Raw genomic sequence first — 26,419 nt, forward strand, 5'->3', positions numbered from 1 at the left:
AATATCTAATTACCGCTAGTTGATTGTTAATGTAACGGCCGCACATTTACTTTCATTATTAACTTTACGTCTTTTCAAAATTAATTTCCACCAGTTTCATTTGCATTTTTCCTTTCATTTAGATGTAACCCTTTCCTCCCTCTTTACCGACAGATTAACTTTGGTGACGATTGCTTTTTCCCAAATTTCCATTAGGTACACGCGGTTTAATTTTTCACTGTCAATAAGGTCGATAAGTGAGGGGGAGGTTGCAAGTCATTCCTCGCCAGGTGACGCCGCTATCTCCAAGACGGGTTTATACCGATAATAAGTCGGTGGTTGTAATGATCTGGCTGATCATTGTACGTCTGGCTTGCAGTCCACAGGGTTAAAGATAAATCAAGTCTTGAGGTCAGTTCTGTTGCACTGTACTAATAGGGTAAGTTGCAACTGCAACTACGACGATACTCGATTGCTGCTAGACTGGAGCTACTCAGCTGGGAAAATCTGTTGTCGGGCGGCCTATTAAACACGTGATTAGGCAGCGTGGCGCTCGTGCAGTGGGCGGCCCTGGTCGCTGCCGCTCCCTCTGTCAAACTCTAAGAGGCAACCTTTGTAGGAAATTTGGAAATTTGTTGTAAGTTCTATGGGACCAAACTGCTGAGGTCATTGGTCCCTAGGCTTACACACTACTTAATCTAACTTAAACTAACTAGCACTAATTACAACCCACACATACCCATGCCCAAGGGGGGACTCAAACCTCTGACGGGGGAGCCGCGCGAACCGGGGCATTGCGCACCAGACCGCACGGCTACCCCGCGCGGCGCAACCTCTGTACCCGGAACGACTGCCCGCTGCATGGTATTGACAGGCTACAATACAACATTAATCGCTGTACCAATTGGCGTGACGTATTTAAGTACTGCCATGGCGGGTGGCACTTAATTCTTCAAAGTACACCGTAATCTAACAGCAGAACCACCATTACGTGTGCTGTCCAGGTTGGCCACAAGATTGGCTGAGGGTTGAACAGCAATCAGGCAGTGTCCAAGCAGTGTCCAACTTACGTGAGTGTAAAGCAATGACGTCCCCACACTGTGTCATGACAAGATTACAGAGATGCGTGGTTTAAATTGTTCCGTCTGTATGGTAGCAGCGAACACGGAAATCCGCTAAATGACGACGTGTTACTATCATCGTGTATTCCTGCAAAGTGTTACTTCTAGTGTGACGTCTCTGGCACACACAGTAGAGCGGAACCTCTACCTATTGTTAAACGAGTACACTTTGGCCGCGACCATATTTTGGTCTCGAGAGTAGTGATCAAATAACAGATAAAAATCTAGCCTGACAGACGATATTTCCATGCAAGATAACGCTTCGTATCGCAAGTGAGAGTGGTCAGGAGAGCATACCCAGGCCCTACATTACGTATTCGTAGGATGGAGTAAGTCTTTATAATCACTCTACGTGACCTCCACCACACATCCTCGAGTTGATTTCAATACATTTTGAGAGGAAAATTTTTGTGTAGTGCTAATTTATATACTTTGTCTTTCTCTTTAATTAATATTACCTATATTACGCGAAATATGAAACTTTCTACGTATGTAGGTACCGCACATGTGTATTTTCTGTTGTATGGAGCTGGCCGCGGTGGCCGAGAGGTTCTAGGCGCTTCAGTCCGGAACCGCGCGACTGCTACGGTCGCAGGTTCGAATCCTGCCTCGGGCGTGGATGTGTGTGATGTCATTAGGTTAGTTAGGTTTAAGTAGTTCTACGTTCTAGGGGACTGATGACCTCAGATGTTAGGTCCCATAGTGCTCAGAGCCATTTGAACCATTTTTTGTTATATGGATGCTGTGTTCAGAGAGATTAATGTCTGTGTAAAGTCAGACGAACATGAGTTGAACGACTAAAGGATTAACAGATAGTGAAAAAGGCGTATAAATGTGGCGTAATGAACGTGTAATTCAAAGTGATTAAAGCTGCTCAGATTCTGTAGACTTATTAGCATAAAGGAGTTCATGTGCAAATTTTAAATGACGGAAGAACGTGGCTTCTGCTGAATCACGATGCGTAATGAATCCATACTAAACCACATTTTTTGAGACAGAATAACACTTTTCATTGCTTTCTTTTCTCTGCAATAAAATATCGCGCTTCTACAATCGCACACTAGTGGACAAAACGTAAGGACGAAAGTGGTTTTCTCATGATGTGACACTGCCAAGTAACATAGCTCGATGAAACTTGTGAGTCGTGCGCGGCTCATGTTCATGCCGTTTCTTGCTTGACAGCTTCTCTTTACGGAACTGTCGCCTCGTCTCTTATTCGGTTTACTGGCGTCACTAAGTTGCTGGCTTGCCTGCTCGTGAGTGGCAGCAGCAGCGCGTATCGATAAGAGCACTGTCTTTATTATCTTTGAAGCGACCGCTAGTATTCCGGGTCGTCGTGTGTCGGCGGTTGAGTCGGGACGCGGCGCCATTGAAGTCCGGACAGCCAGACCTCGCCGACCGTTGGCGACACACATGTACTGTCTGACGGAAGGGAACTTGGGCGTGAACGACCGTTGGTCGGTCGTTCCGTCGGTCGTCTCATCGGGCGACGTGTATTTGGTCTTTTGAGCGTTTCTGGGCCTCGTCAGTTGGTCATCTTGCCCGACGTGGGTCGGTTCCTTCCTTGTGCAGAGATGTCAGGTGGCCAATGGGCAAGAGTTACCTCTGCATGTTTGGGTCCGAGCCAGTGTGCCGGGGTCGCCGTGTCTCCGAGTTCCGAACGGACATCGAGTTGAGTCGGGTTGGAGCTTGTAATGGTACTTGAATTACGTAACCATTACGGCACCTCACCTCAACCTCTCGATACCAGCAATATTCTACTGTGTTTCTGTAAAATAGTTAACATATTTCTGTGACATCATTCAGATTTGATTTCATTAATGTAGAGGTACTTCGATACATCGATATGTATATATTGCAATGATATTTTTATATGTATTCTTTCTTTTGTCATTATGATCTTTGACGTACTTGTAACTCTGAATTTTTGGGCGCGTAAGCGGTTATTAGAGAGTCAAGCTTTGGTCGTCATGTTAAGAAGACGCAAATTGTAGTCAGTGTAGGAAATGTGAACTTTAACAGTGAGGGAGATATTTTCGAGTATGTTTTATATTGTGAAGTGATGTTTTGGAACGAGTTACGTGATATTGCAACAAATGTAATAAAAAAGAAGTGTAACTTAAATTCGGAGTGCTGATTACTTTTTTACATCACCATTGTCCTAACTTGCAAAAGTTTAATCTTCAAAAATGGTTTACGAAACACATCTGTAAAAGTTTTGAATATCGCAGTATAGCACCTAGGCCACTTCGCATCCGAGTTTGGAATCATCACTACCTAGATTTTCGACGATTGAGCCACGAGTTCACAACGAGACCAGCGTGGGAAACACGAAAAGATGAATGCCTAGTTTATCCATTATTTCAAGAAATGACTTTATTAACTGTGCTCTTATGACACCTGCCACATAATATAACTTTGTTGTTGCCCGAAAATGCAATATTTAGTAGCGTGAGTAACACTACAATCATAATTAATTTTGAGCTTTGTTGTGGTAGGGTTGTTAGAAGCTGCAGTGAGCTCCGGACAGCCAAGACTCGCCCGACCGTTGCCGACACACATTACTTGAACGGGGACGACCTTGGTAGGTCGTTCGGTCGGTCATCTCATCGGACGACGTGTATTCGGTCGCCGACCGCTTATGGAAACTCTGTGTGTGTCGACTTGTGATTTCTCCTTGTTCTTCCACAGTGATAGGTTTTAGAAGTGTTCGAGTTCTTGTGGAAGTGTTTTCGGGCAACTGTGTGTAGCTTGTGTGATTTTGTCTGAGCAGTTATGTTAACACTGCCCGCGGACTGGAGTTGTCAGTCGGTCGGTTGGGACAGAGCCCGGCACGGCGTGTTGTTCATATTTTTGAGTGATTATTGTGCCTTGGCTGTTTTTAGACGCCAATTTTGAAGACGTAGTGCTGCTGGTATCTTGGTCCTCGGCTGATATTTTCCGTTGTGGTGCCGTTGGTCGACGGAAGGGAACTGATTAAGTTGTTGCTCGGTCCTTCAGCCGTCCTTGGGTCGGGTTACCATCTGATTACTTAATCTTATTCTTGGCCGCCTGTCTCACCTAAGCTTATGTTATCTCCTCAGGCCGACCCTTGGAAGACTTCTGAGCACCACTGTTCCGTTGTTTTTAGATTCTCATTTGTCTCAAGTACTGTGCGAGACCCTCAGCCGTTTGTTAGTTTATTTTGTTTTAATTTTAAAATAAGGCTTTCGGCCGACTATTTTAAATCTTTCTTTTTCAGACCGTAAACCTTCAGTTCTTCAGCCGAGTATATATGTAAATTTTTTTCTTTTTTTTAACTAAGGCCTTCAGCCGTGTGTATTCCTTAAAGCAATTTTAATAACTTGTGTTCGGGGCATATGCCGTATTGTTTTTGAATCCTTTTAAGGGCATGTGTGATTAAGTGTCTTTAGGAATAGAAGTTTGTGTGTTTTGTACAACAAACAGTAACTGACCTTGGCCGCTTTCCACAACCATAACCTGATCCGCTCTGCCCTGCGAAACGCATATTCAACTTGGACCATACATAGAAAGAACGGCTACACTATAGAACAGAATGTAACTGAAAGAAATACGCAACCAGACGAACAGAAATGACACTTTTATCCATAGGCAGTAATTACACTGACGTCACCGCAGTTCATGTTGGTTTCCTGGATATTACAAAACGCGAAACATGGTTATTAATGGGATGTGTGGTCACCACGGTCGGCAATGCATCCTTTGCGACGCACTCACATGCAGGCCACAAGGTTGCTAAGAAGTTCTTGTGGCAGGGTGTTCCATTCCTTCAGGAGCGAGGCTGACAACTGCTGTATAGTCGTTCGTGACACTAGACGTGCTACAGTACGTGTCGCTAACACTTCCCACACGCGCTCGATGAACTTAGGCGGAGGAACAGGCAGGCCATCAATTCCCTGAATATCCTCTCGTTCCAAAAGATCCTCCACTTGCGCTGTTCAATGATGTCTCGTATTCTCACCCATAAAAATGTAGTCAAGGCCAAATTCATCCCTGAAAAGACTCACGTGAGAGTACAGTGTCACAGTAACCGGCGAGTGTACTTGTACAAAGATTTGGTGGTCAGCACGGTCGTGCAACATCATGCCTTCCTACATCATACGACCTGGTCCACCAAAACGACCATTTCGTCCTTGAGTTTCGCGTACTTCGGGCACAGAGAACAAATATGACCGAAAATCGATGATTGTGAGCAAATTGAAACATTAGTGCCGCCTGGATATCCTTCCATATGCTGCTCGAAATTTATTTTTCTTCAAGAAATTCTGCTGGACGCAAGCCAATTTATTGCTGAAAGGAGTCGGTAGTTACTTTAAGGCGAGGTTTACTATCTTTTGGTTCAAAAAATAGATTTTTAATTGCATTTTTGGATCCATAAAAGTGTTTAGAATCTACCCCTGAAACGGTTTTTCCGAATACGGAACCGAAATGTTTGTTATTCGTGGCTGAACAAAAAAATGCACCTGCCTGAAATCGGCCTTTTTCTCGCACCAGGTTTTTTCTTGCAGAGGACGCGTTATTGTACCGGTGCTTGGGAGGAGACACACAAAATTCAAATGAAAGTTAGAACGCCTGTGTTTGAAAGTTAGCCCCCAAGTATTTGCATTCTGGTGCGAAGACTGTGGAGATTGAGACTTTGCTGACAGTGAGCAGCTTCAACGAAGGGTGGTCAGCAATTCTGAAGACCATGACGACGATGGACGTCAACCTGGGACTCTATTCGACGCAGTTCTCCAAGCATTCGGACTACCACCGGATTCAAGTGGCCGAAAACCGCTTGTTACCGGCTGTACGAGCGGCTCTGGAGCAGTGCAGGATGGCCCAGATCGTGCAGAACGCCCTCTATGAGGATGAGGAAGGACTAGTTTATGGACCCGGAATAGTAGATTGAACGTAAGTTGCATAATATTGGATTTACATGTAGTCAAAACTTCAAACGCGCGGTATGGTAACTTCAAATCTACTGACCGATTGGCATGATTCTTTGTTTCCGATGAAGCTAACTAAATTGTCTAGCAGTTGCACCACTTTTATTCAGATCCATCAACTATAAATACTCTCCCGGAAATGGAAAAAAGAACACATTGACACCGGTGTGTCAGACCCACCATACTTGCTCCGGACACTGCGAGAGGGCTGTACAAGCAATGATCACACGCACGGCACAGCGGACACACCAGGAACCGCGGTGTTGGCCGTCGAATGGCGCTAGCTGCGCAGCATTTGTGCACCGCCGCCGTCAGTGTCAGCCAGTTTGCCGTGGCATACGGAGCTCCATCGCAGTCTTTAACACTGGTAGCATGCCGCGACAGCGTGGACGTGAACCGTATGTGCAGTTGACGGACTTTGAGCGAGGGCGTATAGTGGGCATGCGGGAGGCCGGGTGGACGTACCGCCGAATTGCTCAACATGTGGGGCGTGAGGTCTCCACAGTACATCGATGTTGTCGCCAGTGGTCGGCGGAAGGTGCACGTGCCCGTCGACCTGGGACCGGACCGCAGCGACGCACGGATGCACGCCAAGACCGTAGGATCCTACGCAGTGCCGTAGGGGACCGCACCGCCACTTCCCACCAAATTAGAGACACTGTTGCTCCTGGGGTATCGGCGAGGACCATTCGCAACCGTCTCCATGAAGCTGGGCTACGGTTCCGCACACCGTTAGGCCGTCTTCCGCTCACGACCCAACATCGTGCAGCCCGCCTCCAGTGGTGTCGCGACAGGCGTGAATGGAGGGACGAATGGAGACGTGTCGTCTTCAGCGATGAGAGTCGCTTCTGCCTTGGTGCCAATGATGGTCGTATGCGTGTTTGGCGCCGTGCAGGTGAGCGCCACAATCAGGACTGCATACGACCGAGGCACACAGGGCCAACACCCGGCATCATGGTGTGGGGAGCGATCTCCTACACTGGCCGTACACCACTGGTGATCGTCGAGGGGACACTGAATAGTGCACGGTACATCCAAACCGTCATCGAACCCATCGTTCTACCATTCCTAGACTGGCAAGGGAACTTGCTGTTCCAACAGGACAATGCACGTCCGCATGTATCCCGTGCCACCCAACGTGCTCTAGAAGGTGTAAGTCAACTACCCTGGCCAGCAAGATCTCCGGATCTGTCCCCCATTGAGCATGTTTGGGACTGGATGAAGCGTCGTCTCACGCGGTCTGCACGTCCAGCACGAACGCTGGTCCAACTGAGGCGCCAGGTGGAAATGGCATGGCAAGCCGTTCCACAGGACTACATCCAGCATCTCTACGATCGTCTCCATGGGAGAATAGCAGCCTGCATTGCTGCGAAAGGTGGATATACACTGTACTAGTGCCGACATTGTGCATGCTCTGTTGCCTGTGTCTATGTGCCTGTGGTTCTGTCAGTGTGATCATGTGATGTATCTGACCCCAGGAATGTGTCAATAAAGTTTCCCCTTCCTGGGACAATGAATTCACGGTGTTCTTATTTCAATTTCCAGGAGTGTATTTTTACTTGGCCGACGAAGTCGAAAAACCGATGAAAGAAACCCTGTTTTTTTTCAAATGGCCGCCATTTTGTTCCCTATGGTCAAAATAACTTTAGCGAGGTACAACTCCTAAAGAATCTTATATACTTCGCTAACGTCAACTCAACTTTGCTTTCAGACGAGCCGGCTGACCTGTGACATACCACGCGTGGAGGTGTACATCGAATTTTTGTTTCGTTCCGACGGCACTTCCGCCTTTGCTCTTGTACATTTCCGGCTGAAAAAATTCCAGTTTGTAGAGGAAATCTCTATAAAAATTTTGACCAAATTTGACATTGATATCTATAACACATCCCGAGAAAAAAATTCTCGAAGAACATGCTTTTTTCGGGCCAAAGATAGTAAACCTCCCCTTAATGTATATTCACAAAAAAAGGAAGAAATACACCACGCCGTCTTCACAAAATCAGCGTATGCAAAGGCGGCAGCATCACTCACCACAGTTTTCACACGCCAAGGTCTAGGAGAGGATTGTTTCCATTTACCTTAGACATAAAAATTATTGACAGCAAAAGGGAACAAAAAAAAAGTATCACACGAGCACGGCAAGAATGAAAATATCGTCCAAAGACTGCCTTCTCTTAAGAAAAAAATTATTGAGAATGAATCTCGCAAACAAAATAACTGGACAGTTTATACATTTAGCCTAGTTGTTTGTGATGGGGCTCAGATGTTTAAGAAGTTTCAAATATTTTACAGGCCAACCTATCGAGGCTAACCGTTATGACAGTATACAACATAACCAAGGAAGAAACACACAGATCTTCCTTTGCATGTAAGTCATTAAATGTGGCACCGTACATATCCGCATACGAAAGAACTGTACATAGAAACTGCACCGCGCACACCCATGCATCAAACAAATAGTCAACGCATTTCCAGCGCGATATCGACCTTAGACGAGCTGAAACCTGATTGAATTTCGCATCTCAAATAAACGTAGGCGCAGTCATTTGCGTCGAAGTAAAAGGTCGATTTTTACACTTCCACCACAGAAATAGAAGAGGAACTCACGAGAGAAAGATATAAATGTGACCGAGCTTTCTGAATTCGATCAAGAATTATATCCGTGTACGCCCCAAGTATCCGAGTGCTCACCGGGACAGAGGCACATACAGTGCACAGAAATGCTCAAGATGCACAGGTGATATTTTTAACGTCGAATGTGACACAAGCGAAGATAACAGTAAATGCGCGAACTGCAGGAGCGAGTACATGCTTGCGAGGTGCTCGAAAGACCATCCGTTCCAACGAACCTAAATCCTACATAAACATAAAATTGTATTGATAACCAGACTGCCAGTATACTAAAAGACAAAATATACACCCCTTGGGCATAGGTGTGTGTGTGTGTTGTCCTTAGTGTAAGTTAGTTTAAGTTAGATTAAGTAGTGTGTAAGCCTAGGGACCGATGACAACAGTTTGGTCCCAGAGGAACTTACCACAAATTTCGAATTTCCTCGTAACCTACGATCTAATTGGGACAGTCACAACCGCCCCTGTCAATATACTGCCGGAAAGAAAAACGAATTCTGAACTATCAAAGAATAATCTAAAAAACATTTGCAAAACAATTAGACCTTGTGCTAACTGGCAATAAGCCACACCTCCACATACAGTCCACATTGAAATTTATATTAAAAAAAAATCTGAAGAGATAGAGCAGACACCAAAATGTACTCCACCACAACCATCTCACAAGAAAAGCCGACCACTAATCGAGCTATAGCAGACGAGAAGCTGACGACTCAAGAAGTCGAAACATCACTGTCCAACTTCAAATGCAGGTACCGCATAGACAGAGTCGCTAAGGAAACATCATCAAAAAAGACGAAAACTACAGGAAAATAAATGGAGCAGTCCTAACGAACCATAGAACAGCCATGGAAGAGGGACTTCAGAAAAATATCACTGCTGACTTTGTCAGTACCAGCGACTTCAGGGCAAGGCTACTGGTATTAGGACAACTAACCATCAATGAAAAATTAGCCACACTAGGAGTCCTAGAACAAGGGCTAACAGCCTTAGACTGATCCTACACGTTTACGTCAGCTATGAAGTGGACACAGCGCCAGTATATCATGACTTACCCAAAAGCGGAGTGATAGTATTTCACAGCAGAATAATACTTACCATTAGAATAAACTTAGCAGCGTAACACTCGGACATCCAGGGGATCAACCTTAAGTTACAAACCCATTCCGACAAAAAATTGCAGCTAATAAAGATGTATGTACCAAAACAGGAGCAATTACTAATAGAGCTCCTGCAATACGTCACACTCCTGGCAGAATTTGTAATTATGGACAACATAAGCGCAAGACCTGAAAAATTTTGAGATTCCAGAAGTAATAAGAGCGGAATTGCCCTAGAAACAGTACTGGAAGACAACACAAACTAAGGCACCATCCTTCATTAATCATGTAGGAACGTCTACAGCTGATCATACGTATGTTCAATCTCATTTTATACTTATCTCAACATATCATGGAAGGGAGTCAGCATCGGTAACGACCACCTGCTCCTAACAATAGGTACACATGTACCGGCATCTCCGAAAATCGAAGGAAACAAAAAAGCAATATTTTTAGTCAAAGAAAACTTAAATGTAAAGAACTACCAAATTGACCAACGGGCAATATCTAAAAATATTCAGCAAGCCCAAGAAATAGCAAACGTGGAAAAAGTAGAAAAATACGATAAAAAAATTGTATAAGCAATATCAACAGCGGCATCCGAAAACGCTGCAGTAAAAACAACCAAACCTCATGTAGAATGGATTCAGCATAGAATATTAAACACGAAAAAGATGAATTTGCAACCGCTTAAAAGTAACCACCGTCGCGAATTCATAACGGAATGGAGGGCCATCTCAACAACTTAGGTAAGCTACGTCTAAGAGAATAACGAGATGAAAAATGCTCTGGGATGGACAAAAACCTTGACCACAAGCAGATCAATAGGTGGTGGCTCACATTCAGAAAAGTTACTGGACCCTAGCATAAAGCTGGTCCCCCTCTATATCATCAAGAAAACACGGTAACGGAAGACGAACGTCGTGAAAATGTTCCCAACCACCAAAAAGGCTCGAATCGCAGCTGAAATCACGAAGAAATAGTAAAACAAGAATAGTACAGCACTCATTACCTCTACCCTCGCAGAGTTGTTAGAATCATACGTAATTCTTACACAGAAATGACAGACTCGTATATTACCCGAACACTGAGAACTAGTTCATCAAAAACATGAAGAATGAGTGAATAAATTGTTCACGGAAAAAATTTCCTGTAAATGCAAGTGTCAAGGTTCTGCAACCATTTTTAAGTATGATGCAACTGATGAAGTTCTTCAGAGAATCTTGGTAAACAATCTCAGGTCGAGCTACACTTTATCTGAGATTAGGCCTCCGGTTCTCGAACAGTGCGATATCAGTCCGTAAGAAGGAAACTGGCGGATAATGAGCTACATACTTCATTTCTTTTACAGCTGTAAAGTTTCTGCCACCTAACAGAATTAATGAAAGAAAGATATTTGCAGCAGGGAAAATTTCAAATTCGAGATAGTATTTTCATGTGCATTAATGTTAAGCGGTGTGCGTGGGAATGATACAACTGTATTCTCGGTAACAAATGCAGCAAATGAAATGTGCAGCTCGGTCGTCTTTTCAAAATTATGTAGGACGAGAAAGAAAATATTACTATTGCCTCCTGTTTACGCAGTTCATGTGATGCCTGTGACGATATTCTTATGTCCTCTTCATAGCTTTTTTTTACAGTCTGGGCCATTGGACAGAAGAGCTTGAACCGTACATATAGAACAGTGACCAGCGTCGTTTCAGGATAACGTATATGCAACACAACACAAAAACTTATTTTTCACGTATCAACAGAGATTCTGGTGTGAAGAGAGCTTAGCACACTTTCTGTGTCGCCTATTATTGTATTTAACTGTGTTAAATTAGAGCCTTCCTCCATGGTATACGGAAACTTTCAACCGATTCATATTTTACTAGGGATTCTCCCCGGCTTAGCACATGTGTTATTCATTACCTACGACTTGACTACATATTTATATACACAAACTTTCCTCGCGAATGTGTCTGTGTACTCGTATTAGTGAGAACGGAATCAAAAACCGTCCATTGTTCCGGATATTAGCCGTCATATAAATACAGGAAAATGCAGCGGGAGACTTTTATAATATGAATATGCATAGATATACATTGCCTGACAAAAAGCGAAGCACACGAAGCTATGATCGGAAGTCAATGTAACTTCGTACACGTACACAAGAGAGGCAGGTATGTAAATGACGACAGTTGCCGTTCTCTGTGACAGGTAGAACGCCAACTGTCATCGTATATAAGGAGCGTTAATAGCGTCAGATGTTGAGTGATCACTATGAACGATACGGAGACGTGAGTTAGGGTTATCAGCACCTGACAGACTTTGAAAGGGTCCTCAGTGGGGGGGCTTCCATTTGGACGGCCGTTCAAATAACGCAGTATCCAGATTTGTGGAGCATTCAGACGTGACAGTGGCCTGATGGTGAACTACATAGAAAGGGGAGGGTAGGCATGCTCTTCGGTCGACCACATCTGACCACCATTCAAGGGAGGATAACCCTCACATCTGCACCTGCCATCCGTGATGGACTCTGTGCAACATTATGTGTCGTCCTGCACAATTGGTCGGACTATCGAATTACCGTCCCACGTGCATGCAGCCGTTACACGTTTGGATAGCACTGTGAACGGGAGGCGTGGAATTCTGATGTACGTCGTCGAATTGTGTTCAACCATGAATCTCTCTGTTCTGCGCTACCCCAGATAACCATCGCCGGAGAAAAAGGTGGTGACGTCGGGAGACTGCCCATTCTTCCAATGTTTTGGAGAGACATAGCAGTGTTACTCCTGCCGCCATGATGTGGGGAGCGAGCAGGACGACTTACGACAGAGGCTTAAGCACACCGATACAGCATGGACATTCTGTGCCCTCATGTGTTACACCTCATAGGACAGTATTGTAGAAAACAATCACCGTACACACATGCTACGTGTCTCTGTGGAATGTCTTGCGTGATGTTTAGGTACTCTTATGACCTGCCAGATCCCCAGATTTGGCACCATTAGAACGTGAGTGTGGTGATCCCGGACCTCCACGCTGTCCCAGCGCCATTAACCGGAATATCACGGAGAGGTTGCAACAGGTGTGGGCCAGCTCACCTCAGGAAACGATACAACTGCTGTATGGCACACTCCTCAACCGAATCAGTGCGTGCACTCGGGCCGCAGTGGGTGTAACATCGTACAGATAAGTGGGCCCTTACAGTCATGTTCTTTGCAAATGTTTCTCGATATTGTAATCACCGAAATAATAACACATACCCTCTCAACCTGTAAAGTTTCCTTCCTCCTTCGTGCTTCATTTCTTTTGTCAGACAGTGTGCTATTCACATTGCATGAAAAGTAGGCGATACCGGTCCTTCCAGTTACATAGCAAAGAGGCGACATGCATGAATGACTACACAGAATGAATCTTCTTCTCACTTCATCTCAAATGCTTGTCGGTTTGTTAAGCATAACTTTTCGCGACTGCTACACTTCCTGACTGCTCGTCATCGTAGATGATAGACGACCGATAAATTAACGGAAATAATTCGATCAGCAAGTTGGACATGACTTGTTCAACTTGCTGATCAGATTATTTCCGTTAATTTGACAAGTTAAAGAACAGCTGCGTTACGTGGAGAGAGGCCTTGTATAAATCACTGAGAAATTGCACACATTATATATATATATACACAGGGTGAGTCACCTAACATTACGGCTGGATATATTTCGTAAACCACATCAAATACTGACAAATCGATTCCACAGACCGAACGTGAGGAGAGGGGCTAGTGTAATTGGTTAATACAAACCATAAAAAAATGCACGGAAGTATGTTTTTTAACACAAACCTACATTTTTTTAAATGGAACCCCGTTAGTTTTGTTAGCACATCTGAACATATAAACAAATACGTAATCAGTGCCGTTTGTTGCATTCTAAAACGTTAATTACATCCGGAGATATTGTAACCTAAAGTTGACGCTTGAGTACCACTCCTCCGCTGTTCGATCGTGTGTATCGGAGAGCACCGAATTACGTAGCGATCCAAATGGAACGGTGATGGACCTTAGGTATAGAAGAGACTGGAACAGCACATTACGTCCACATGCTAACACCTTTTTATTGGTCTTTTTCACTGACGCACACGTACATTACCATGAGGGGTGAGGTACACGTACACACGTGGTTCCCGTTTTCAATTACGGAGTGGAATAGAGTGTGTCCCGACATGTCAGGCCAATAGATCTTCAATGTGGTGGCCATCATTTGCTGCACACAGTTGCAATCTCTGGCGTAATGAATGTCGTACACGCCGCAGTACATCTGGTGTAATGCCGGCGCAGACTGCCACAATACGTTGTTTCACATTCTCTGGGGTTGTAGGCACATCACGGTACACATTCTCCTTTAACGTACCCCACAGAAAGAAGTCCAGAGGTGTAAGATCAGGAGAACGGGCTGGCCAATTTATGCGTACTCCACGTCCTATGAAACGCCTGTCGAACATCATGTCAAGGGTCAGCCTAGTGTTAATTGCGGAATGTGCAGGTGCACCATCATGCTGATACCACATACGTCGACGCGTTTCCAGTGGGACACACTCTATTCCACTTCGTAATTGAAAACGGAAACCACGTGTGTACGTTTACCTCATCCCTCATGGTAGTGTACATGTGCGTCAGTGCAAAAGACCAATAAAAAGGTGTTAGCATGTGGACGTAATGTGCTGTTCCAGTCTCTTCTGTACCTAAGGTCCATCACCGTTCCCTCTGGATCCCTACGTAATTCGGTGCTCTCTGATACACACGATCGAACAGCGGAGGAGTGGTACTCAAGCGTCAACTTTAGGCTACAATATCTCCGGATGTAATTAACATTTTACAGTGCAACAAACGGCACTGATTATGTATTTGTTTATATGTTCAGATGTGCTAACAAAACTAACGGGGTTCCATTTAAAAAAACGTAGGTTTGTGTTAAAAAACATACTTTCGTGCATTTTTTTATGGTTTGTATTAACCAATTACACTAGCCCCTCTCCTCAAGTTCGGTCTGTGGAATCGATTCGTCAGTATTTGATGTGGTTTACGAAATACATCCAGCGGTAACGTTAGGTGACTGATATATATGCATTTATACCTGTGCGCTCTACATCTCCCCCATTGGACCGATTACGACTAAACGTGGTGCACATATCATTTACGGTCTGGATAGAATCTCTGTGAGGATAAGAACCAACTGCCTATCAAAGGGGTGGGCATGGGGTGAAAAAGAAGCCTACTACAAAAGCTTCATTCTTCCAGTATTTGCGACTGGTACACTTGGTAACTTACAAGCTTTACACATGATTCCAAACATTCTCTACACTTTTTCTCGTTGACAATTCCCACAAAATAATGAAAGGGAAAAAGTTTATAGACTACTAAATTTAAGCTGCTAATGCACTAAAACAGTCACATTAGACATGAAGGTTTACTTCTTTGCTACTAACTATATTCGTCAAACATTTTGCAGGCAATATTCACATACATCAGTGAATGCACCTGAAAAATTATATCGTTGCATGACACATAGCTCAGAAGAAATAACGTCATAAACTCCGACATTCTCGAAAAACTGCTGGTTCCAGCATGAAGTTTAAATTTATTACTTCTTTGCTACCAACTCTATTCGCAACACAATCCGCACACACTATGCACATATGCCGCTGAAACTACTTACAGAATTATATCACTGTACGACTCATAGTTTAGGAGATGTTATTGTTGTGGTCTTCAATCCGAAGACTGGTTTGATGCAGCTCTCCGTGCTACTCTGTCCTGTGCAAGTTTCTTCATATCCCTCTGACTCTTGCTTACTTTATACCTCTCTTGGTTCCTTTCTACGATTTTTAACCTCCATCCCTCCATATTTCAGAATGTGTCCTGTCAACCGATCGCTTCTTTTAATCAAGTTATGCAGCAAAGTTCTTTCCTCTCTATTTCTCATCACTGCCTCCTCATTAGTCACACGAGCTAACCATCTGATCTTCAACATTGCACAGTAGCACCACATTTCAAAAGCTTCTATTCTCTTCTTGCCTAAACTGCTTATCATCCATGTTTCACTTCCATACGTGGCTACACTCCAGAAAAATGCCTTAAAAAAGGCTTTCTAGCACTTAAATCTGGATTCGATGTTGAATATTGATACTGTGTATTCAAGTTATTAAATTTCTCTTCTTCAGAAACGCTATTTTTTCCATATACAGTCTATATTTTATATCCTCTCAACTTCGGCCATCATCAGTTATTTTGCCGCCACAACAGTAAAGATCACCTACTACTTTCAGTGTCTTGTTTCCTAATCTGATTCCCTAAGCGTCACCAGATTTATTCTTATTTTGCTTCTATTGAAGTTCATCTCCTACATTCCTTTCGAGACACTGTCCTTTCAGTTCAACTACTCTTCCAAGTCCTTTGCTGTCTTTCACAGAATTACAATCTCATCGGCAAACCTCGAAGTTTTTATTTCTTCTCACTTTCCTTTACTGCTTACTCAATACTCAGATTGAATAAAGCAGGGGAAACGATACAACATTGTCTCACTCCAACCCAACCACAGTTTCGCTGTTACGCCCCTTCACTCTTATACTGCTGTCTGCTTTATGTACAAGTTGTAAATAGCCTGTCGCTCTATGTATTTTAACCCTGCTATCTTCAGAATTTCAAAGAGTTCCAGTCAACATTCTCAAAAGCTTTCTCTAAGTCTACAAATGCTAGAAACGTAGGTTTACCTTCGCTTAATCTGTCTTTTAAGATAAATGGTATGGTCAGTTTTGCCTCGCTTGTTCCTAGCTTTCCCTGGAATCCAAAATGATCATCCCCGAGGTCGGCTCTACCAGTTTCTCTATTCTCCTACAGAGAATTCATGTTATTATTTGGAACCATGATTTATTAAATTGATAGTTCTATAATATTTATATCTGTCAATACCTGCTTTCTCAAGAATTGGAAATATTACGTTTTTCTTAAAATATGATGGTATTTCTCCTGTTCAATACATCTTGCACACCAAGTGGAATAATTTTGTTATGGCTGTTTCTCCCAAGGTCATCAGTAGTTATGACTGGATGTCATCTATTCAAGGGGCCTTCTATCGACTTAGGTCTTTGCTCTGTCAAATTGTTCTCGAAGTATAATATCTACCATCTCCATTTGCATCCTCTAACTTTCAAAAATATTGCATTCAAGTTCATTTTCTTTATATAGCCCCTCCATATACTCTTTCCACCTTTCCGGTTTCCCTTGTTTACGTAGTACCGGTTTCCCATCTGAGATATTGATATTCATACCCTTGCTTCTCTTTTCTCCAAGAAGGCCTCTTTAATTTTCCTGGAGACAGTGTCTATCTGTCCACTAGTGATACATGCCTCTAAATGATTACATTTGTTCTCCAGCCACTCCTGCTTGGCCATTTGTACTATCTGTGAGTCTCATTTTTAGACGTTTGTATTCCCTTTCGTCTGCCTCATTTGCTGCATTCTTATATTTTATCCTTTCATCACTTAAATTCAATATATCCTGTATTATCCAAGACTTTCTAGTAGGCCTTCTATTTTTACAAATTTGGACCTTTGCTGCCTTTACTATTTTATCGTCTTTCCTGTTCCAGGTCCCGTTTACTTAATTTCCTAATTTTTTGCAATTTAATCTACAGTAAATTGTAATCAGAGCCCACATCTGTCCTTGAAATGTCTTACAGTTCAAAATCTGGTGTCGAAGTCACAATCTCACCATTATAAAATCAATCTGAAATCTACCGATATCTCCAGGTCTCTTCCACCTATACAACCTTGTTTCATGATCCTTAAACCATATTTAGTGATAATTAAATTATGCTCTGCGTAAAATCCTGCCATTCTATCAGGCAGCTACCTCTTCAATTCCTTTCGGCCAGTCCATATTCACTTATTATTCTTCCTTCTCTTCCTTTTCCTACTATCGAATTCCTGTCCCCCGTCTCAATTACATTTTCGTCTCCTTTGACTACCAGAATTATTCCTTCTGTATCACCATATATTTGTTCAATCTCTTCATCATTTGCGAAGCAAGGTGGTCAGTATGGGCTTCGTGTTTATCTTGTCTACGGTAATACATTCACTGCTCATAGTAACTTACCCGCATTCCTGTTTTCTTATTCATTAAATCTACTCCTGCATTACCCCTGCACTCAGCTGATGAGAAGTCCTGTTCCTATTGCCACTGAACTTCACTATATTTTAACTTCAACTTATCCATTTCCCTGTTTGAATTTTCTAACCTGCGTGTCCGATTAATGGATATGATATTCCACATTCTACCTGTAGAAGGCCAGTTTTGTTTCTTCCGATGAAGACATCCTCCTAAGTATTGCCCGCCTGGAGACCCGTATCCGTGACTATTTTACTTCTGGATTATTTTACCTAGAGGGTGCCATCATTATTTAACTATACAGTAGAGCTGCATGCCCATGCGAAAAAATACGGCTGCAGTTTCCCTGTGCTTCCAGCCGTTCGCAGTACCAGCACAGCGAGACGATGTTGACTGATCTTACAAGGCCAGATCAGCCAATCATCCAGACTGTAGCCCCTGCAGGAACCACGCGTTTGTCTTGGTTTTCTACGGATACCACTCCGTTGTCGTTGCACGTATCTTTGAGGCATGCAAGCCGCTGCACCCCGTCAAGGACCATAGTTCGTAAGAGGGGGGGGGGGGGGGAGGGGGGGTGAATTTGAGCTCAGAAAACGATCCTACAGGGATTCAGAGTGGGGAGGAGGAGATGGACAGAGGAGGAAGGAGCATGTGGAAAGAGATGAGAGGAGCAAAACGACAGAGAGAGGTGGGAGTAGCAGATGGACAGAGAGAGATGAGCAGGAGGATGTAGAGAGTACGGCGTGTTGGCGGTGTATGCAGAGAGGCGGGAGAAGGAGATGGTAAGACGGGTGGGGGAGGAGATGTATAGAGAGAGGAAAGACTAATAGAAATGGAACAGATTTACACAAGAGCATCGCCGGGAACTCAGTAACAACATAAAAACATTTTTGATGACATGGAAACGTTGATGACTACCATCAGTACGGAATTAGCGCGGCAGGTGGCTACACACTCACACTTGTCAGAGGAGATGAGGAGGCGTCCACTGATCTCGTCATAGCGCGCCTCGAGGTCAGCCGCTGCTGTTGACACCAGCGTCCCAATCACCAGAACCACCACCAGCGGCAATGCCGTCGCCCACGTAGCTGCAACACAGACGTGCTGGAAATGCTGATTTTCATGTAGTCTTGTTCAGTATAAGTGCTTATCAGTTACGAACCACAACATACTGTTAATATAGAAATACTAATCAAAATATTTGAATACGTAAAGATGAGGTTACTCACTATAATAAATTTTTAATTTCTACTATTCTCCCCACTGTACCTTTAGACCTATTGCCTATATTTGTATAATAGGTTGCGTTTACAAAACTATTTATGTATTGTAATTGGTAACCATTTAGGCCAGAATTACACATAAGCAGGTTTCCTACGAATGTGACGATGATTTTCGAACTGATGTGTACTGAAGTAATAAATCCGCCATCCTATACGCTAAGGCTAGAGCAGCAAAGATTTCTCCAAAAGAAACAAAATTAAAACAAAATTTATTACCTTATTTTATGGATTACTGCAAAAATACAATGCGGTAATGCTTAGAAACTCCACGTCCAATTCAACAGGAATTCCATCACAACATCACGTTCCTAATTTCATTAATTTGCTACTAGTGTCAGTGCAATAGAAGTTCACTGTGTCAATCATCAGCATCGCACAATAATTAGAGAGTGGAAGTCTTTTATCGACGTATAGTCTTTCTGCTGATCTGCTGCTTGCTTCAATCGTGACCTAAGCATTTTACTCTGCATTCGTAATAATGGATGATCGAAACAGCCGTCGTGTGCAGCTGATCGAAAACGTTCAGGGTTAAAATATGCAGCTATACTTACTCAACGTATCTCCTACTATAGTGATCGTACAGTGCGTAAGACGAATGATTGGTGCCGACAGTTCAAGCGGCTACGTAAAAGTGTTGCAGAATGTAGATTAAGGCAACCCACGTTACAGTTATTCTGAAAAGCGTCAGTCGGATTGCTGTCAGAATCTGGTTTAGAAAAGTTTTCTGTTGTACCGTTCGAGAAGATGTACACCGAGGTGACGAAATTCTTGCGTTAGTGTCAGTAGTATTGATTACACAAGGTATTAAAGGGTGGTACATTGATGGAGCTGTCATTTGTACTCAGGTGATTCATGTGAAAAGTTTTCGACTTGATTATGATCGCACGAAGGGAATTAACAGACTTTGAACGTGGAATGCTAGTTGTAGCTAGACGCATGGGACATCCAACTCATAAATCGTTAGGGAATGCGATATTCCGAAATCCACAGTGCCAAGAGAGTACCGACAATACCATAATTCAGGCATTACGTCTCACTACGGACAACGTAAGGTCGACTACCTTCACTTAAAGCCCGAGAGCAGCAGCGTTCGTGTAGTCAGTGCTAGCAAACAAGCAACATTGTGTAGAATAACTGCAGAAATCAGTGTGGTGAGTACGATGAATGTATCCGTTAGGACAATGTGGCGAAATTTGGCGTTAATGGGCTATAGCAGCAGGCACCGGATGAGAGTGCTTTTGCTAACAGTACGACATCACCTGCAGCGCTTCTCCTGGGTTCGTGAACGTGTCGTTTGGACCCCAGACGACTGGAAAACCGTGACCAGGTCTTCTGAGTCAGCTGATGAGAGCTGGTGGTAGGATTAGCGTGTGCCGCAGACCACGTGGACCCGTGCACTCAGGTTCTCAACAAAGAACTCTGCAAGCTGGCAGTGGCAATGGCTTCATAACCTGTGGGCTCTCTTTACATCTAATGGGCTGCGTCCTTTGGTCTTCGATTACCTGGAGACCAATTGCAGCTATTCGTGGACGTCATGTTTCCAAACAACGATGGAATTTTTAAGGATGACAATGAGTCACGTCACAGAACCACAGTTGTTCGTAACTGGTTTGAAGAACATTCTGGAAAAAATTTGATCGATTTCAAGAAAATGAAATACCTACAGCCGTCTATTATGATGTCAATTATTCTACAACTACCAGTTTCGGCGCTTAGTCTCTCCACCCTATAACTGTCAGCTCTGTGAGTCGTCATTTAATGGGTGGAGAGACAATATCACAGTCACAGGTAGTCTGCGTAAACCAGTCTACATCTACATCTACATTTGTACTCCGCAAGCCACCCAACGGTGTGTGGCGGAGGGCACTTTACATGCCACTGTCATTACCTCCCTTTCCTATTCCACTCGCGTATGGTTCGCGGGAAGAACGACTGCCGGAAAGCATCCGTGCGCGCTCGAATCTCTCTAATTTTACATTCGTGATCCCCTCGGGAGATATAAGTAAGGGGAAGCAATACATTCGATACCTCATCCAGAAACGCAACCTCTCAAAACCTGGACAGCAAGCTACACCGCGATGCAGAGCGCCTCTCTTGCAGAGTCTGCCACTTGAGTTTGCTAAACATCTGCGTAACGTAATCACGCTTACCAAATAACCCTGTGGCGAAACTCGCCGCTCTTCTTTGGATCTTCTCTATCTCCTCTATCACCCCGACCTGGTACGGATCCCACACTGATGAGTAATACTCAAGTATAGGTCGAACGAGTGTTTTGTAAGCCACCTGCTTTGTTGATGGACTGCATTGTCTAAGGACTCTCCCAATGAATCTCAACCTGGCACCCGCCTTACCAACAATTAATTTTATATGATCATTTCGCTTCAAATCGTTCCGCACGCATACTCCCAGATATTTTACAGAAGTAACTGCTACCAGTGTTTGTTCCGCTATCATATAATCATACAATAAAGGATCCTTCTTTCTATGTATTCGCAATACATTACATTTGTCTATGTTAAGGGTCAGTTGCCACTCCCTGCACCAAGTGCCTATCCGCTGCAGATCTTCCTGCATTTCTCTGCAATTTTCTAATGCAGCAACTTCTCTGTATACTACAGCATCATCCGTGAAAAGCCGCATGGAACTTCCGACACTATCTACTAGGTCATTTATATATATTGTGAAAAGCAATGGCCCCATAAGACTCCCCTGTGGCACGCCAGAGGTTACTTTAACGTCTGTAGACGTTTCTCTAAATTGAAAACAACATGCTGTGTTCTCTTTGCTAAAAACTCTTCAATCCAGCCTCACAGCTGGTCTGATATTCCGTCGGCTCTTACTTTGTTTATCAGGCGACAGTGCGGAACTGTATCGAACGCCTCCCGGAAGTCGAGGAAAATGGCATCTACCAGAGAGCCTGTATCTAATATTTTCTGGATCTCATGAACAAATAAAGTGAGTTGGGTCTCACACGATCGCTGTTTCCGGAATCCATGTTGATTCGTACAGAGTAGATTGTGGGTTTCCAGAAATGACGTGATACGCGACCAAAAAACATGTTCTAAAATTCTACAACAGATCGATGTCAGAGTCTATAGTTTTGCGCATCTGCTCGACGACCCTTCTTGAAAACTGGGACATTTGGAACCTTCCGTTCCTCTAGAGACTTGCGGTACACGGCTGTTAGGAGGGGGGCAAGTTCTTTCGCGTACTCTGTGTAGAATCGAACAGGTATCCCGTCAGGTTCAGTGGACTTTCCTCTGTTGAGTGATTTCGGTTGCTTTTCTACTCCTTGGACACTTATTTCGATGTCAGCCATTTTTTCCTCCGTGCGAGGTTTTAGAGAAGGAACTGCAGTGCGGTCTACCTCTGTGAAACTGCTTTGGAAAGAGGTGTTTAGTATTTCAGCTTTACGCGTGTCATCCTCTGTTTCAATGCCATCATCATCCAAGAGTGTCTGGATATGCTGTTTCGATCCACTTACTGATTTAACGTAAGACCAGAACTCTGTTAAGTCGGTACATAGAATTTTACTTCCGAATTCACTGAACCCTTCACGCATAGCCGTCCTTAACGCTAACTTTTGACGTCGTTTAGCTTCTGTTTGTCTGAGAGGTTTTGGCTGCGTTGGCCACTGATGCATCGTATACATGGATCGTGATAATCCCTTCAGCATCAACTAAGTCCTGAAGATGGTGCACTGAAGCGCTGAAACTGGTATCTACACAATAAATGACGCCATAAGGACGGCTGTAGGTGTTTCATTTTCTTACAGTAGTGAACGGCCGTAGTGTCCCGGACCTCCAGTCAAGAGGATGGACACAAAAAAATTCGAGCGAATGGTTTGGTCACACAGATTGCCGACATGAATCCCAACGAACATTTATCGGACATAATGGACAGGTCAGTTCGTGCAGAAAATCCTGCGCCGGCAACACTTTTGCAATTGTGGGCGGAGCAGCATGGATCAATATTCCTACAGGTGACTTCCAACGGCTTGTTGAGTCCATGTCACGTCGAGTTGCTGCGCAGCGTGGGGAAAAAGGATATCCGATACGGTATTAGGAGGTATACCATGACTTTTGTCGCCTCAGTGTAAATTAAATTATTCTCATAGCCTTTCACAATGCCGTTGCTTTTGGCTGCATCTCTGGTGACGCTTACAGTGAAGTTCACAATTTTCTTCCAGGTCTCGCTAGTCGTTTGACTGAGAGCTTTCCCAAAGTAATTCTCAATTTCGGAGACGGTGAATTTATTATTGTTAGCAGTAAGGTAATTTTTTATTTGTAGCTATACACATTCAGTAGCAGTGTCAATGTGACTGAGACGATGGTCTTGCGTACGGGAAGGTCGGGGATTCAAATGGTTACACGACGAGCCCAGTTTAGGTTTTCCGCTATCTCTCTGCGTCACTTCAGGAAACGTGAGGGGGGGGGGGGGAGGAGGCTGGTTCTTCCATGAGAGCTCGGTACACTGCCTTCGTCCTTCCCGAATTAGTGCTTCGTCTACTAAGCGGACGGGAAGTGTCAGTGAACTATTAAACTAATTTCTTTTCTTTCATTCTCCCTTTCTCCCTTCCCACCTTTCTTTAGCGGTGAATCACATTCTTCATCAGCTATCGAAGTGAAACTTATCTACAAAACAATAAGGCATTCGTCACAGTGGAGGAATGTGTAAATAGTGGACACACGGAATAAACGACTCCGAAGGATAAAAAACTTATTTCTGCGAGGAATTTCTAAACCCACTACATCACTGATGCATCTGCAACAAAACCTTGTACTGTCTGCAGAAATTTGACTGTTTCGCTTATATTAATTCGAACCAGTGGTGTTCTCGAGCCAGAATATATAATGACGTAAGCGAATGTAAAAAAAAAGGGGGGGGGGAATGTGCAGCAGATTTCGACATTCCATCATTAAGGGGAGGTTTACTATATTTTTGTTCAAAAAATCGATTTTTTAATTGCATTTTGGGATCCATAAAAGTGTTTAAAACCCAACCCTGAAACGGTTTTTCCGAATACGGAACCGAAATGTTTGTTATTCGCAGTTGAACAAAAAAATGCACTTGCCTGAAATCAGCCTTTTTCACGCACCAGGTTTTTTTCTTTCGGAGGACGAGTTACTGTACCGGTGCTTGGGAGGAAACACACAAAATTCAAATGAAAGTTTGAATGCCTGTGTTTGAAAGTTAGCCCCCAAGCATTTGCATTCTGGTGCGAAAAGAGTGGAGATCGAGACTTTGCTGGCGAGCAGCTTCAACGAAGGGTATTCAGCAATTCTGAAGACCATGACAACGATGCACGTCACCCTGGGACTCTATTCGACGCAGCTGGCCAAGCATTCGGACGAACACCGGATTCAAGCGGCCGAAAACGGCTTGTCACCGGCCGTGCGATCGGCACTGGAGCAGCGCAGGATGGCCCAGATCTAGCAGAACGTCCTCTATGAGGAAGAGGAAGGACTAGTTTATAGACCCGGAATAGCAGATTGAACGTACGTTGCATAATATTGCATTTATATGTAGTCAAACGCGTTTTTCTCGAAATGACCCTTTTTTTAATAGTGTCGTATGGTAACTACTAATCTACTGAACCAATTGGCATGATTCTTTGTTTCCGACGAAGCTAACTAAATTGTCTAGCAGTTGTACCACTTTTATTCCGATCCATCAACTATAAATATTTTTGCTTGGCCGACAAAGTCAAAAAAGCGATGAAAAATATTTTTTTTCAAATGGCCGCCGTTTTGTTGCCTATGGTCCAAATAACGTAAGCGAGGTACAACTCCTAAAGAATCTTATATACTTCACTAACGTCAACTAAATTTTGATTTCAGACGAGCCGGCTGACCTGTGGCATATCGCGCGTGGAGGTCTACATCAAAATTTTGTTTCGTTCCAACGGCACTTCCGCCTTTGCTCTTCTACCTTTCCGGTCGAAAAAATTTCAGTTAGTAGAGGAAATATATATAAACATTTTGACCAAATTTGACATTGATATCTATAACACATCCCGAAAAAAAATTCTCAAAGAACATGCTCTTTTCTGGCCAAAGATAGATAACCTCCCCTTAAGATCAAGTATCCTATTAGAATACCATCAAACAAATACGCAAGTCTTTTACATTTTGCCCACTTGCTCTTCTCACCTGTCCACATTGCAGCGCAGCGAGAGAATCGTGCACACTGTTGCCGCACTGTCCACTCTCAAACGGTAGGCTGCGCGTTTATACCCTTAGGACTTATCAGCCTCAGTATAACGACTCATATCAGGTCGTTGAACGACAGATTACATCAAAACGTTGAGTCACTTGATTGAATCTCTGCTTGCTGTTGGAGAAATTATAAAAACACTTATCTTAACCACACGGTTTCCGACATACGATACATTCACCTTGACTCACCTTGAAAAGTCTTCAAGAAGCCTCGTAGGCCTACCATTCCGTTATAAAATACATCCGATCGGATTATGTATAAAAGAGATTAAGGAACTTGACTTTATGTGTCGTGTATCTTCAGAAATCCTTCAAAATAATAACTTTCGAAGTAGCACGTTGCCTTTAGGTAGTCTTCTGATAGTAGTCATGAATTAGTTTGAAACTCCGGAAATTTTCAAAAAAATTCCCTATTTATAGTATTTAGGTATTATTGATAGTGATCACTAACGAAGTTTGCGTGTATAGTTTGCAGCGGTAAAGTAACGCGATAACATTTCAAATAATATTTGTGTATTTTATTGTATTTCAAGGCGCTGCAGTCATGGACTGTGCGGCTGGTCCTGGCGGAGGTTCGAGTCCTCCCTCGGGCATGGATGTGTATGTTTGTCCTCAGGATAATTTAGGTTAAGTATTGTGTAAGCTTAGGGACTGATGGCCTTAGCAGTTAAGTCCCATAAGATTTCACACACATCTGAACATCTGAACATCTGTATTTCTTTTCAGAGGCATTGCGCTTCAGCCCGCTGGCTGCAATTCATTGATTTTTATGTTATGTCATTTGTAATTGTATTTTGTTTGTATTGTAAGGACACTGCTCGTTCACGACGTTGCCACTAGTTTAGCTTGTTTGTTGTAATATTTTATGTTACATGCCCGTTACATAATAAATTAGGCTACTGAAAATTGTATGTACTTTTAAGAGAGAACTGTTATGCTGGATCAGTCCATGATAATTAGGTCGAAAGTGCGCTTAGTAGCACAACAGATCA

At 43.5% G+C, this 26,419-nt stretch overlaps 1 protein-coding gene across 1 annotated transcript in view; it reads right to left on the reverse strand.

Annotated features, from left to right (window-relative positions):
- The window catches only part of LOC126094504 (myogenesis-regulating glycosidase-like), a 92,207-nt gene extending 66,775 nt beyond the window's left edge, over positions 1-25,432 (reverse strand). Inside the window, exons 1-2 of the mRNA XM_049908917.1 lie at positions 25,362-25,432; positions 18,886-19,014 (exon numbers count right to left, since the gene is read on the reverse strand). Coding sequence (XP_049764874.1) covers positions 18,886-19,014; positions 25,362-25,371 — 139 coding nt within the window. The 5' untranslated portion in view covers positions 25,372-25,432. The remainder of the gene's footprint in view (positions 1-18,885; positions 19,015-25,361) is intronic.
- Between the last annotated feature and the right edge of the window lie 987 nt (positions 25,433-26,419).

Source organism: Schistocerca cancellata, chromosome 8 (assembly GCF_023864275.1).
Source record: "Schistocerca cancellata isolate TAMUIC-IGC-003103 chromosome 8, iqSchCanc2.1, whole genome shotgun sequence".
Classification (NCBI taxonomy): Eukaryota; Metazoa; Arthropoda; class Insecta; order Orthoptera; family Acrididae; genus Schistocerca; species Schistocerca cancellata.